This window comes from Macaca nemestrina, chromosome 13, assembly GCF_043159975.1.
Source record: "Macaca nemestrina isolate mMacNem1 chromosome 13, mMacNem.hap1, whole genome shotgun sequence".
In the NCBI taxonomy this organism is placed as follows: domain Eukaryota; kingdom Metazoa; phylum Chordata; class Mammalia; order Primates; family Cercopithecidae; genus Macaca; species Macaca nemestrina.
In genome coordinates this window covers 61,497,459-61,511,474 of record NC_092137.1, presented here as the reverse complement: position 1 = coordinate 61,511,474, position 14,016 = coordinate 61,497,459, and the positions used below count along the sequence as shown (strand labels likewise).

The following is a 14,016-nucleotide window of genomic DNA, read 5'->3' as shown; positions in this document are numbered from 1 at the left end:
TTTTTTTTTTTGAGATGGAGTCTCGCTGTGTCGCCCAGGCTGGAGTGCAGTGGCTGGATCTCAGCTCACTGCAAGCTCCGCCTCCCGGGTTCACGCCATTCTCCTGCCTCAGCTTCCCGAGCAGCTGGGACTACAGGCCCCCGCCACCTCGCCCGGCTAGTTTTTTTGTATTTTTTAGTAGAGACGGGGTTTCACCAGGTTAGCCAGGATGGTCTCGATCTCCTGACCTCGTGATCCGCCCATCTCGGCCTCCCAAAGTGCTGGGATTACAGGCTTGAGCCACCGCGCCTGGTGACAATAATTCTTTTATTGGACAAATACCCAAACCATATCAGTTACCAAAAACTACTTTTAGTATTCTCTCAGGTCATAGTTTGAGTAGGTTCTTATTTCTGTGAAGTATAAAGTCGTATAAAAATAAGCCCTTTGCCAGGCGCAGTGACTCACACCTGTAATCCCAGCACTTTGGGAGGCCGAGGCGGGCGAATTACGAGGTCAGGAGTTCAAGACCAGCCTGGCCAACATGGTGAAACCCCATCTCTACTAAAAATACAAAAAATTGGCCAGGCGTGGTGGCTCATGCCTGTGGGAGGCCGAGGCAGGCAGATCACGAGGTCAGGAGGTCGGGTCTTGGCTAACATGGCGAAACCAGGTATCTACTAAAAATACAAAAAATTAGCCGGCCGTGGTAGCAGTCACCTGTAGTCCCATCTACTCAGGAGGCTGAGGCAGAATGGTGTAAACCTGGGAGGCGGAGCTTGCAGTGAGCCGAGATGGCACCACTGCACTCCAGCCTGGGCAACAGAGCGAGACTCCGTCTCAACAAAACAAAAAATCAGCTGGGTGTAGGTTCAGATGCCTATAATCCCAGCTACTCGGGGCTGAGGCAGGAGAATCGCTCGAACCCAGGAGGCGGAGGTTGCAATGAGCTGAGATTGTGCTACTGCACTCCAGCCCAGGTGACAGAGTGAGATTGTCTTTTTTTGTTTTTGTTTTAAAAAAAGCTCCTAACCATTTTCCATATTTCCTAGCTAACCTTACTTGTGTTTGCTAAGAACTATGAATTACACATTCTTTAACAATAGTGAGTTGAATGAGGTGAGGTCATTATGGAAAAATATTTCAAAAATTTCTTTTTTTGGTACGTCTTTAAAGAGTTTCCCTGACCCACCCCCAGGTTTGTTGATTCACTGACTCACAGGACTCAGCATATAGTCATATTCATGGCTAAGATTTATTACAGCAAAATGATAAAAAGCAAAATCATGAAAAGAAAAAGGTGTCAAAGTCTGGAGGAACCCAGTTGCAACTTTCTAAGAGTTGTCTTCCATTGGAGTTCCACAAGATGTGCTCAGTGAGCATGACGACGCGTGTGAATTATTGTCTACCAAGAAAGTTCTCTTGAGCCTAGGAGTCCTTGGTTTTATCACAGGGTGGGTCATGTAGTCACATAGTGCCTGTGAAACTGACCAGAGTTGCCCAAATTCCAGACTCCTGAAAGGAAAACAGGTCTTTAGCATAAACCTGTTAGGCACAGTGAGCCACTGTTCTCACTTAGAGAGTTTTATATCAAGGTAGGGAGCTGTTTACCTACCAGTGATGTTTGCAGACTGTAGGCAAAGGCCTGCCTTTCTGTGGGTAGCAAGAGTCTCAGTCTTACTGTGTTATCTCTTTTCTGCATAGTACCCTGGGAAGTTTTATACTCCAGAACAATGTGTCATAGTACTATTTGGGATGTGTGAGGGTGATCACTTGGTAAAATAGCAAAGGACCAATTAGAAAAGAACATGTGGAAAAGATAACCCAGCACCCACTTTCTCAGACTACATTTTGGAAAAAGTACAACAGTACTACCGTACTACCTTTCAACAGTATGAGTAAATTGTTGATTTTGCCACTGTTACTGTTGCTATTATTTATTAGTAGAGTGAAGTAAGGGAAAAGTTAATGCAGAAGCGCCAGTCAGACTTGTCAAGGGAGTAATGAGGCCTTAACAAAAACTTTACATCGCTTAATGGAGAAAATAACAACATTGTACGTGAAAAGTCTAAGAATGAGCTGATTAGGTATCAAAAAGGAGAGAAGAGTAAAGATGTTCGCCACCTTCGTTTTTTCTAAGAAATGAACATAGGGAGGACTTTCAGATGATGGTATATCATGCTGCTATATGCTTTTGAGTAGCTTAATTGTAGCTTGTCATCCTGTTTATATGTTAACTATATTTGGAATGTAATTATTATCTCAGTTTAGATAACTTATGTTTCCCTTTACTCCCCAGGAATTTTTGAGAGATATCTTCAATCTCCTGTTTTTGTTGCCAAGTCTAAAGGACCGACAACAGCCAAAGTGCAAATCACATTCTTCAAGAGCTGCTGCTTACGATTTGTTAGTAGAGATGGTAAAGGGGTCTGTTGAGAACTACAGGCTAATACACAACTGGGTTATGGCACAACACATGCAGTGTAAGCATTCTTCTTTTCCTTTAAGCTTTATACAGTTTGAATTCAGAAATAAGATTTTGAGGGCACTGTTAAACAAAGGAATCTGCTCTTCACACACTTTAACATTATAAATGATTATTGGTAGGGTGTTATTAAAGTTAAAAAGTAAACATTGATGTGAAGGACCTTTTTATATGCATTTTAAATACTTTGGCTTTTTTTGTAAAAGTAATTTGATGCCAAGTAAAATCAAGTTTTAAAAGTCTTGAATTTTTAGAGAATAAATTAGTTTTCATGTTTTTTATTTAAAAAGTTATATATAATCTATATATATATTAACGAGGTAACTAATGGAGGTAGAGTCTGTTAATGTAAGCAGAATACATTATGTTTCATAGTTTGGGGGGGATCTTTTCCTCCCTCTTTCTTCAGCAGCCCATGCACCTTATAAATGGGATTACTGGCCTCATGAAGATGTCCGTGCTGAATGTAGATTTGTTGGCCTTACTAACCTTGGAGCTACTTGTTACTTGGCTTCTACTATTCAGCAACTTTATATGATACCTGAGGCAAGACAGGCTGTCTTCACTGCCAAGGTAGAATTTTCCTCACTTTAAAAATCAAAATTATAAACCAGATTTTAATATTTTGTTGATAATTTTTATTTCAGTGTAGTAAATGTTGTTTGAAAAAATAATTTGTGAATAAATAAGAGTAAATTTGATTACAGTAACTAGCTAATGTGTATTTTACATAGTTTTACATTTTAGTAGATTGCTGGGCATGGTGGCTCAAGCCTGTAATCCCAGCACTTTGGGAGGCTGAGGCGGGCGGATCATGAGGTCAGGAGATCGAGACCATCCTGGCTAACACGGTGAAACCCCATCTCTACTAAAAATACAAAAAATTAGCCGGGCGTGGTGGTGCGCGCCTGTAGTCCCAGCTACTCGGAGGCTGAGGCAGGAGAATGACGCGAACTCAGGAGGCGGAGCTTGCAGTGAGCCGAGATGGTGCCACTGCACTCCATCCTGGGTGACAAAGCGAGACTCCATCTCAAAAAAAAAAAAAACAAAAACGTTTTAGTAGATTACTCATAATGCTGTAGTACAATTTAGTTCTCAAAGGAAAACACAGCTATGGAAGATACGTACTCTGTATACAGTGAATATCATGTTGTCAGTAAAAACACATTCAATGGGAGAACATACGAGAATAAACAAAAATAAATAAATACATATTTTTTATTACAGAGAAAATAAGGAAACCCTGAATCCAAGTAGAGAAATATTACCAGAATCACTGAGCTTGTTTCTTTTATATTTATCTCAAAGTGAATCGGATTGTGGACCTAATTTGTTTGTGTAAGCTTTGCTTCATGTTATTTTTATTCACTTTCTAGTTTTCATTCTTTTTTCCCTTGGGCTATTTTTGTTTGTTTTTTAAAATAATAAATAGAGATGGGGTCTCTCTGTGTTGACCAGGGTGATCTCCAACTCCTGGCCTCAAGCGATCCTCCCATTTCAACTTCCCAAAGTGCTGGGATTACAGGTGTGAGCCACCATGCCCGGCCAACCATGGGATATTCTTTAGTTTGCCTTTTGTGCTGCTTTTAGGGTTTTTTGATGAACTTCCTTTATACTTGCTCTCGGATTTTTTTATTTTTATTTTTCTGAGGCAAGCCTCAGTGTCACCCTGACTGGAGTGCAGTGGCGTGAACATAGCTCACTGCAGTGTTGACATCCTGAGCTCAAGTGATCCTTCCACCTCAGCCTCCTGAGTAACTGGGACTATAGGCATATGCCACTATGCCTGGCTAATTTTTTTACTTTTACTTTTTGTAGAGACAGGTTCTCACTGTGTTGCCCAGGCTAGTCTCAAATCCTGGGCTTACTAGATGCTGGGATTATTGGTGTAAAGCTACCAAGCCTGGCCTCATCATGTTATCTTTTGTCTTGGTTTCTTTTTCCCTGTTAAGTATTGCAGTGCTTTATATACTTTCTCTGAATTCTTTGTTATGTTTAAGTTACTCTTTAAAGTCTCCAGTTTATAGTTTACTCAAGTGGTTCTGGGTGTTTTGGCTTTAGTTATTGATTATTTTAAAATCTATTCTGTACATTATGACTAAAAGTAGTTGAATGATTAGTTCATTTAGCTTATGGAAATATTTCTGAATAAATTTGGTATACCCACCTGCATAGTCTTATAAAAGCAGTTGTTATTAAAGAAGCATGTTTTCAGTGGTTTTCTTTCTAGCTGGCAACTTGGTCATGCTTCTTGGTTTTTCTTCTTCATATTGATAACCACCTTTAAAGCTATTAACACTTTTAGGAATTAGTAGAAACAGAAGGAACACTCAGACATGCTGATTATGAGTAGGTCTCATAAATGGTATTTTTAGTTAAAAACTAAATTTACAAGCAAAAACAACCCCATTAAAAAGTGGACAAAGCAGCTTGGCCAGTATGGTGAAATCGTATCTCTACCAAATATACAAAAGTTAGCTGTGCGTGGGGTGCGGTGGCTCACACCTGTTATCCCAGCACTTTGGGAGGCAGAGGTGGGCGGATCACGAAGTTAGGAGATCAAGACCATCCTGGCCAACATGGTGAAACCCCATCTCTACTAAAAATACAAAAAATATAGCTGGGCGTGGTGGTGGATGCCTCTAATCCCAGCTATTTGGGAGGCTGAGGCAGGAGAATCGCTTGAATCCAGGAGGTGGAGGTTGCAGTGGGCCAAGATGGCGCCAATGCATTGCAACCTGGGCGACAGAGTGAGACTTTGTCTCAAAAAAAAAAAAAAAAGAAAGGCCTTTGGCCAGGCACACGCCTGTAATCCCAGCCCCTTGAAAGGCCGAGGCAGGCAGATCACCTGAGGTCAGGAGTTTGAGACCAGCCTGGCCAACATACAAAAATTAGCCAGGCATGATGGCAGGTGACTCAATCCCGGCTACTTGGGAGGCAGAGGCAGAAGAATTGTTTGAACTCGGGAGGCAGAGGTTGTAGTGAGCTGAGGTGGAGCCACTGCACTCAAACTTGGGGGACAAGAGGGAGACTTCTCTCAGAAAAAAAAAAAAAAAAGAAGGCTATGTGTGGTGGCACGTGCCTATAGTCCCAGCTACTCGGGAGGTCGGGCCAGGAGAATCGCTTGATCCCAGGAAGCAGAGGTTGCAGTGAGCCGAGATTGTGCCACTGCATTCCAACCTAGGTCACAGAGCAAGACTATCTATAAAAAGAAAAAAAAAAAAAGGAAGTAGACAAAGGACACGAACAGACACTTTTCAAAAGAAGACATACATGCGGCCAATAAGCATATGAGAAAATGCTCGATATTACTAATCATTAGAGAAATACGAAACTAAACTGCAGTGAGATACTATCTCAAACCAGTCAGAATAGATGTTAATAAAAAGTCAAAAAATAACATGCTGGCAATGTTGCAAAGAAAAGGGAATGCATATACACTGCTGGTGGAAATGTAAATTAGTTTAGCCATTGTTGGAAGCACCTTGGCAATTTCTGAAATAACTTAAAACAGAATTACTATTCGGCTCAGCTATCCCATTGGGTATATACCCAAAGAAATATAAAACATCCTACCGTAAAGACACATCCACGTGCATGTTTACCACAGCACTGTTCACAATAGCAAAAATGTGGAATCAACCTACATGCCCATCAACAGTGGACTAGGTAATGAAAATGTAGTACATATACAGCACAGAATACTATGCAGCTGTTTAAAAGAATAAGACCATGTCTTTTTGCAACAACATGCATGGAACTGGAGGCCATTATCCTAAGTGAACTAACACAGCAACAGGGAACCAAATAACATATGTTCTCGTTTATAAGTGGGAGCTAAGTGTTGAGTACATATGGACACACGGGAACAATGGACATTGTGTCCTCTTGAGGGTGGAGTATGAGAAGAGGATCAGGATTAAAAAACTACCTATTGGTACTATTATTACCTGGGTGATAGAACAATCTATATACCAAACTCCCGTTACACACGGTTGACCTGTATAACAAACCTGCATATGTACCCCTGAATCTAAAATAAGAGTAAACAGTTAAAAAAAAAATGTAGAGCTATGTACATAGAAAAAAAATTTTTTTTGAGACGAAGTCTTGCTTTGTTGCCCAAGCTAGAGTGCAGTGGCGTGATCTCAGCTCACTGCAACCTCCGCCTCCCGAGTTAAGGCAGTTCTCCTGCCTTAGCCTCCCGAGTAGCTGAAATTACAGGTGCCTGGCTAATTTTTGTATTTTTAGCAGAGACAGGGTTTCACCATCTTGGCCAGGCTGATATCAAACTCCTGACCTCGTGACCCACCTGCCTTGGCCTCTGAAAGTACTGGGATTACAGGTTTTAGCCACCGTGCCCAGTCAAAAATTCTTAACAGAATTTGATATGATTCTGGCAAGTACTCTAGTCAAGTGGGCACTTTATTCTTAAGATGAACGCTTCAGTTATTTCTATTGTTCCCTTTTCTGATGCTCACAGAAAATTTAAAGAAAGCTACATATATTCTAATTGTGGTGAAATACATACAACATAAAATTCATCATTTGAACCATTTATACATATATACAGTTTGTAGGATTAAATACATTCACATTATTTTGCAGCCATCACCACCATTCCATCTCGAACTTTTTCACCTTCCCCACAGAAACTTGTTAAACACTTAACTCTCCATTCTCCCTCTGAACCCCCTTGCAACCACTATTCTACTTTCCATCTCTGTGAATTTACCTGTTTCAGGTACCTCATGTAAGTGGAGTCATATAGTATCAGCCCTTTTGTGACTGGCTGTGAGTGGCTTATTTCACTTAAGGTATCTTCAAGGGTTATCCATGCTGTTGTATGTATCAGAAGTTCTTTCCATTTAAGGCTGAATTATAATTTATTGTATTTATGTACCACATTTTGTGTATTCTTTCACTTGTCAGTGGATACTTGGATTGCTTTCACCTTTTGGCTGTTCTGAATAATGCTATTATGGACATGGGTGTACAAACATGTTTGAGTTTCTGCTTTTACTAGTTTTCGGTGTATACCAGAAGTGGAATTGTTGGATCATATGGGAATTCTGTGTTTAATTTTTTGAAGAATAGTCTTACCTTTTCCACAGGGCTTACACCATTTTACATCACAAGGGTTTAATTTCTCCACATCCTTGCTAACACTTGTCATTTTCTGTTTTAATAATAGCCATCCTCATGGATGTGAACACACTTTTTTAGGTAGTTAATACATATAGATGCAGGCTATGTATTTATTTTAAAATTGCACATTAAGTAAAATTCCCTCATTGTTGCTTAACTTCAATAAATTTAGGCAGCTCTTTCCTTGAGCTAACTCATACTTTATTCTTGAATAATAAAAATATAAATCCAGGTCTTTATTCCTGACCTTTTTTGTATTCTGAATCAATGCTTTGATACATTGGAAAATTTAATTTTGTGTGACTTTTTTCATAATATGGAATATTAAGCCTCTCATATAACAGGAGTACACTGGAGTTATTTTGCCAATTTTGTTGATTCCCTTTATTCAATTCCTGTTGCATTTAATATATAATTTTATAGTAATTACATGCTGAGCAGATCTCTGTTTTAGTCCATATCTTGACCTCAATTTGATTATAAGCTGCTAAACAGCAGAGCCATATTACTTGCAGTCTTACTTCCATAAAGCTGGCAAAAATAACTAATATATACTCTTGACATGTGGATGCCTATTACTCCACAAGACTTTCAAAGTTATGAGAGGTAATAATTTGTAATAAGGATAATACCTACTTTATAGATTTAATACTTGAGTGAGGTAGGGTATGTCTAGTAAGTACCTTGCATGAATATGGATCTTTCCGATAAGGCTTGGTGTTCAATACTAAGTCTCAAATGTGTGAGTCTAGCCAGATTCCTGAATTTGAGTTATTGATAGTTGAATGTTTAGACAGTTTTCAAACATCCTGGCTGATATTCGTCTTCATTGTGAAGAATATACTGTTCCAGAAAGAGTAACGATATGAATAAATGATGATGGGATGTCATTGGTTAATATTTCAAATGTATTTTTTTTAATGTGTAGGTTTACTTGTGGAAGACAACTTTGATTGCACCTGAAGTGTTTTTCATTCTTGCATTCTTGGAAATCATCAGCATTGTACGAAATAAGTGTTAACCTAGAAAGTGATTTTTAAAAATCTCTCTTAAGTTTCCTTTTATGATTGATAATGATGGCTGTATTTATGTAACAAAGTATTACAATTTTTAATGCTATAATTACTAAAGAATTGAATGTGTCAGTGTTTTTCTTTTATATAGCCAAAAGAATGAAAACAGATACAGTGCACAATTGCAAGACTTTCTTTGCTAGAATGCCTAATTTACTACTATCATGTCTGTGTTTTTAATGGTGTTTTCTCATGATTTTCAGTATTCAGAGGATATGAAGCACAAGACTACTCTTCTGGAGCTTCAGAAAATGTTTACATATTTAATGGTATGTTTAAGAATCATGGAGGCTAGGCCAGGCACTGTGGCTCATGCCTGTAATTATAGCATTTGGGGAGGCCAAGGTGGCTTGAGTTCAAGAGCTTGAGATGAGCCTGGGCAACATGGTGAAACCCCATCTCTACTAAAAAAAAAATTACAAAAAATTAGCCAAGCGTGCTGGTGCATGCCTGTAGTTCCAGCTGCTTTGGAGGCTGAAATGGGAGGATCGCTTGAGCCCAGGAGGCAGAGGTTGCAGCAAGCTGAGATCTCACTACTGCACTCGAGTCTAGGTGACACAATGAGACTCTGTTTAAAAAAAAAAAAAAAAAAAAAAAAAAAAAACACGGAGGGAAACGAATTAGGTATACCCTGTAACAGAACCTAAAAACATTAAATGGAGCTCGTTTGAACTGGCTTTGTCATAACTATGTACCTTCCTTTTTCTTACTTTTTTTTCTTTTATTTATTTATTTATTTATTTTTTGAGTCAGAGTCTTGCTCTGTCAACTAGGCTAGAGTGCGGTGGCGTGATCTCAATTCACTGCAGCCCTCCACCTCCCAGGTTCAAGTGATTCTCCTGCCTCAGCCTCCCAAGTAGCTGGGAATACAGGCACACACCACCATGCCCGGCTAAATTTTGTATTTTTAGTAGAGATAGGTTTCACTATGTTGGCCAGGCTGGTCTTGAACTCCTGATCTCAAGTGATCTGCGCCTTGGCCTCCAAAGTGTTGGGATTATAGACGTGAGCCACCATACCCGGGGCTGTATGTCAGTTATGTTATTTGTCATAATAACTTTTAAAAGTTATTTCAGTTGTCTATTCTCTTAATTTGTCCTTTGAAGAATCTGTTGTGTCTCATCCTTTTTCTGTCACAAGGTCTTCCCCTTTTATGCTTGCAGCTTTCTAGCTGATTTATCTTTTTATCCCTTAATTACAATGCCTAAAACTATAAAAATGATCAGTCTTTTAAAAAGATAGTAGATCTTACAATATCATTCCCCTGCTTAAAACTCTTGAGTGCTGCTTCATTAGGAACAGAATGGTATTCAAGCTCATCACCATGGCACACACCCCCTGGGTTTTTTGCCCCTACCCTTCATTCAACCTCCTATCTTATCCCTCTCCATTTGGAGCCCATCACCCTGCTGTTTCATTACTTGTGGGTTTATTTTTGCTGTTGTTTCTTACCTGCATCACTCTTCTCCATTTTCTTCTGATGTTCATTTTTCAAGAGTTAGCTTGGTTTTCACCTCTGTAAGAGACCATCTATTCCACAGATTAACCGGAGGATTCCAAGTCACCATTCCTCTTTGTTGTTTCTACCTCATATATTTGTTACTTTTCTCACCTGTTACATCTTGAGGACAGGGATTGTGTCCTACTTTTTTCTGTATTTTTTACTGTGTTTATCTTTTGAGGTAGGGTCTCACTCTGTCACCCAGGCTAGAGTTCAGTGGTGCCATCTCATCTCATGGCAATCTCGACACTTCCCCACCGCCTGGGACCATAGGCATGTACCCCCATGCCTGGCTATCTTTTTTATTTTTTGTAGAGACATGGTCTCACTATGTTCCCCAAGCTGGTGTTGAACTCCTGGCCTCAAGCAATCCGCTCGCCTCACCCTCCCAAAGTACTGGGATTACAGGCATGAGCCACCACCCCTGGCCTTTAGTCTCCTTTTAACAGAGCTAGAAATGCCATTCGAATTGACAAATAGAAAATTGCTGGTTTAAATGACTATTTTAAAAGCTATTAAAGTTCAATCTCTGGGAAAGTTTATTCAGCCTGTGAAGATTTTATATTTTATGCTTTGCAATATAGATGTGAGTGGTTTTTTTCTGTTTGTTTGTTTGTTTGAGATGGAGTCTTTCTCTGTTGCCAGGCTGGAGTGCAGTGGTATGATCTCGGCTCACTGCAACCTCTGCCTCCTGCGTAACTGGGACTACAAGCATGCGTAACCATACCCAACTAATTTTTGTATTTTTAATAGAGACGAGGTTTGACCATGTTGGCCAGGATGGTCTCAATCTCTTGGCCTCATAATCTACCTGCTTCAGTCTCCTAAAGTGCTAGGGTTATAGGCATGAGCCACTGCGCCCGGCTGTGATTCATTTGAATCTCAGATTTCTTCCTATAAATTCCTTGACTTGAAAATACATATATCCTAGGTAATTTAAGAATCTTCTAGCACCAAGACCATTAAACTAAAAATGCTATGAAAATTAGAAAGAAATAGACCATTTTAAAACTAACTTCATAGATTTACTACCTGTTCTTTTGTTTTTGTTATGCGTTCATTGAAGAACCTGTAATTTTCTTATTTTTATCTGACACTTAGAATGTTCCCTTTTCTTTTTCTTTGCAGGAGAGTGAATGCAAAGCATATAATCCTAGACCTTTCTGTAAAACATACACCATGGATAAGCAGCCTCTGAATACTGGGGAACAGAAAGATATGACAGAATTTTTTACTGATCTGATTACCAAAATCGAAGAAATGTCTCCAGAACTGGTTAGTATCAGAATACTGAAAAGTGTCTTTGAAATTTGAACAAGTTTGCCTGTGTTTTAACTAGTTTCATATTTTTTATTTGTTTTATGTTAAAGAAAAATACTGTCAAAAGTTTATTTGGAGGTGTAATTACAAACAATGTTGTATCCTTGGTAAGTATTATACCTGGTTTTTACTTTTTGGGGCTCTTAATATATTTTCATTTATATTATAATTTGCTAATTTTTACTAACTTTTTTATGTCTGTTGATTAGGATTGTGAACATGTTAGTCAAACTGCTGAAGAGTTTTATACTGTGAGGTGCCAAGTGGCTGATATGAAGAACATTTATGTGAGTAATAATGCACATAATTTTTTTACTTTATGCTTTTAACTATTTGTGTATAGTGGGTTTATGTTTGTCATCTTGATATTTTTAAACTTTTTTCATGTTTTTATGTATTTTCTTCTTACTGTACTATTCAAATAAGAATTAAGGATCAACCATAAAGTTCTTTTTTGCCCAATCAAAATTTAAATTTTTAATTAACCCTTCAAAAAAGTTGCTAAGATTCGTAGAATATCTTAGTATGAGGAAAAACAGTATACTAAAATTTAAGAATTTACTTTTAAAAAAAATTTTTTTGAGCATTCTGCCAAAATTGTAATTGCCACCTTTTGTATATTTGCATGGTATAAACAATCATGTGAAGCTTTTAAATGTGGTCTTATACACAGGAATCTCTTGATGAAGTTACTATAAAAGACACTTTGGAAGGTGATAACATGTATACTTGTTCTCATTGTGGGAAGAAAGTACGAGCCGAAAAAAGGTATGCTTTTTCAAATGATTTTTACTGTTTTCACCATAGATGTGGAACACAAACTAAGGGTAAACTAAGATTAAATTTTTATGGAAATTATATGATTAGGGTAAAATCAGCTGCATGGAGCTCAGTCTCGTGGAGCAACTTTTCATCTAGTTGTTCAGTGAATCACCATTTATTTTGACATATACTGAGCTGTATGAAAGTGGTAATCAGTCAACTTGAAACAGTGTAGATTTTGGGGAGCAGATACATGGACAATAAGTACATTGATCATTTTCATCATTATCTGTATCGAGTCTCAGATGTCTAGCTTTTGTGGCATTTTCTTAGGTAATACAGTGGACCCCTTTATCCTCGGGAAATTTTGCAAGACCCCACAATAGACGTCTGAAATCTCAATTGTACTGAACCCTATATGTACTGCTTTTTGCTGTACATAACATACCTATGATAAAGTTTAAATTACAAATGAAGCTCAGTATTCTTGCCCTTTGGGGCCATTATTAACTCAAATAAGGGTTACTTGAACACAAGCATTGCAATGCTATGATAGTCCATGTAATAATTAAGGGAACTACTAAGTGACCAGTAAGTGGGTAGTGTCTGCAGCATAGATAAGCTGGACAAAGGGATGATTCACATCCTAAGCAGGATGGTACAAGATTTTATCGTGATACTCAGAACACCACACCACTTATGAACTATTTATTTTTGGAATTTTCCGTAGTAGCTAACTAGGGACTTTTGTACTAGCTAGCCTTTCCAGAGTATTTTTTGTTTAGCAAGCACTGTTCTGAGAACTTTAATCCAGTTAATCCTCACAACATTTCTTTGCAATAGATGCAGTTATTATTCCCATTTTACATGTGAAAACATGGAGTCACAGAATAAAGAAACTTTCCCAATGCTGATTCCTAAGATACAAATAAGCAAATTTTAGGGAGATAATCAAGTTGAATTTGAGTTCTCATTGGGGCATCCAGGTAGAAAGGTCCTGCAGGCAGTTGGCTGTTATGGTTAGAGCTTGATGAGAGGTCTAGAGTAGAGGTAGATTTGAGAGTTAATAACTGTTGAGTTAGAGTGTTAAATAAGTGTTTATACTATAATACATTCAAGCTGGTTCTTCTTTCCAGTGTATTGTTGTTATTTTTGGATACTATATTTTTGGTACATTGATCAAAAATAGTCTTCCTCAGCTTTCGTTTTTAGTAGAATTTCTTGTAAAATAACAATTTAGTGGTCTTCAAATAAAAATTTGAAGCCTTACACATACAGTGGCTCCCATCTGTAATCCCAGCACTCTGGGAGTTCAAGGATGTTCATTTGAGCCCAGGAGGGCAACATAGGGAAACACTGTTGCTACAAAAAATTTTAGAAATTAGCCAGGTGTGGTGACATGCACTTATAGTCTCAGCTACTTGGCAGGCTGAATGGGGAGGATCACTTGAGCCTGGGAGGTAGCTTGCGGTGAACCATGATCGTGCCTTTGCATTGCAGCCTTGGCGATAAATTGAGAACCTGTCTCAAAAAAATAAAAATAAAAATTGCTGTACTTGTTTTACTAATGCATGCCAAACGTGCATTAGTTTTCTTTATTAATTATTATTTCATGATTGACGTGTTCCCCAGGCTGGTCTTGATCTCTTAGACTCAAACAATCTGTCCACCTCAGCCTCCAAAAATGCTGGGATTACAGGCATGAAGCCACTGCACCTGGCCAAAAGGCTCTTAAGAGCCATAAAATG

The 14,016-nt window shown here is 38.5% G+C and overlaps 1 protein-coding gene across 5 annotated transcripts in view; it reads left to right on the top strand.

Moving 5' to 3' along the window:
* Nucleotides 1-14,016, top strand: part of LOC105465104 (ubiquitin specific peptidase 34) — a 286,477-nt gene that overhangs the window by 201,869 nt on the left and 70,592 nt on the right. For 3 of the 5 annotated variants that reach the window (XM_071076772.1, XM_071076771.1, XM_071076769.1), the window contains exons 42-48: nt 2,279-2,462; nt 2,874-3,037; nt 8,889-8,954; nt 11,315-11,461; nt 11,557-11,613; nt 11,716-11,793; nt 12,180-12,274. In XM_071076772.1, coding sequence (XP_070932873.1) covers nt 2,279-2,462; nt 2,874-3,037; nt 8,889-8,954; nt 11,315-11,461; nt 11,557-11,613; nt 11,716-11,793; nt 12,180-12,274 — 791 coding nt within the window. The remainder of the gene's footprint in view (nt 1-2,278; nt 2,463-2,873; nt 3,038-8,888; nt 8,955-11,314; nt 11,462-11,556; nt 11,614-11,715; nt 11,794-12,179; nt 12,275-14,016) is intronic. The other 2 variants (XM_024787781.2, XM_071076770.1) reach the window with 2 other exon arrangements.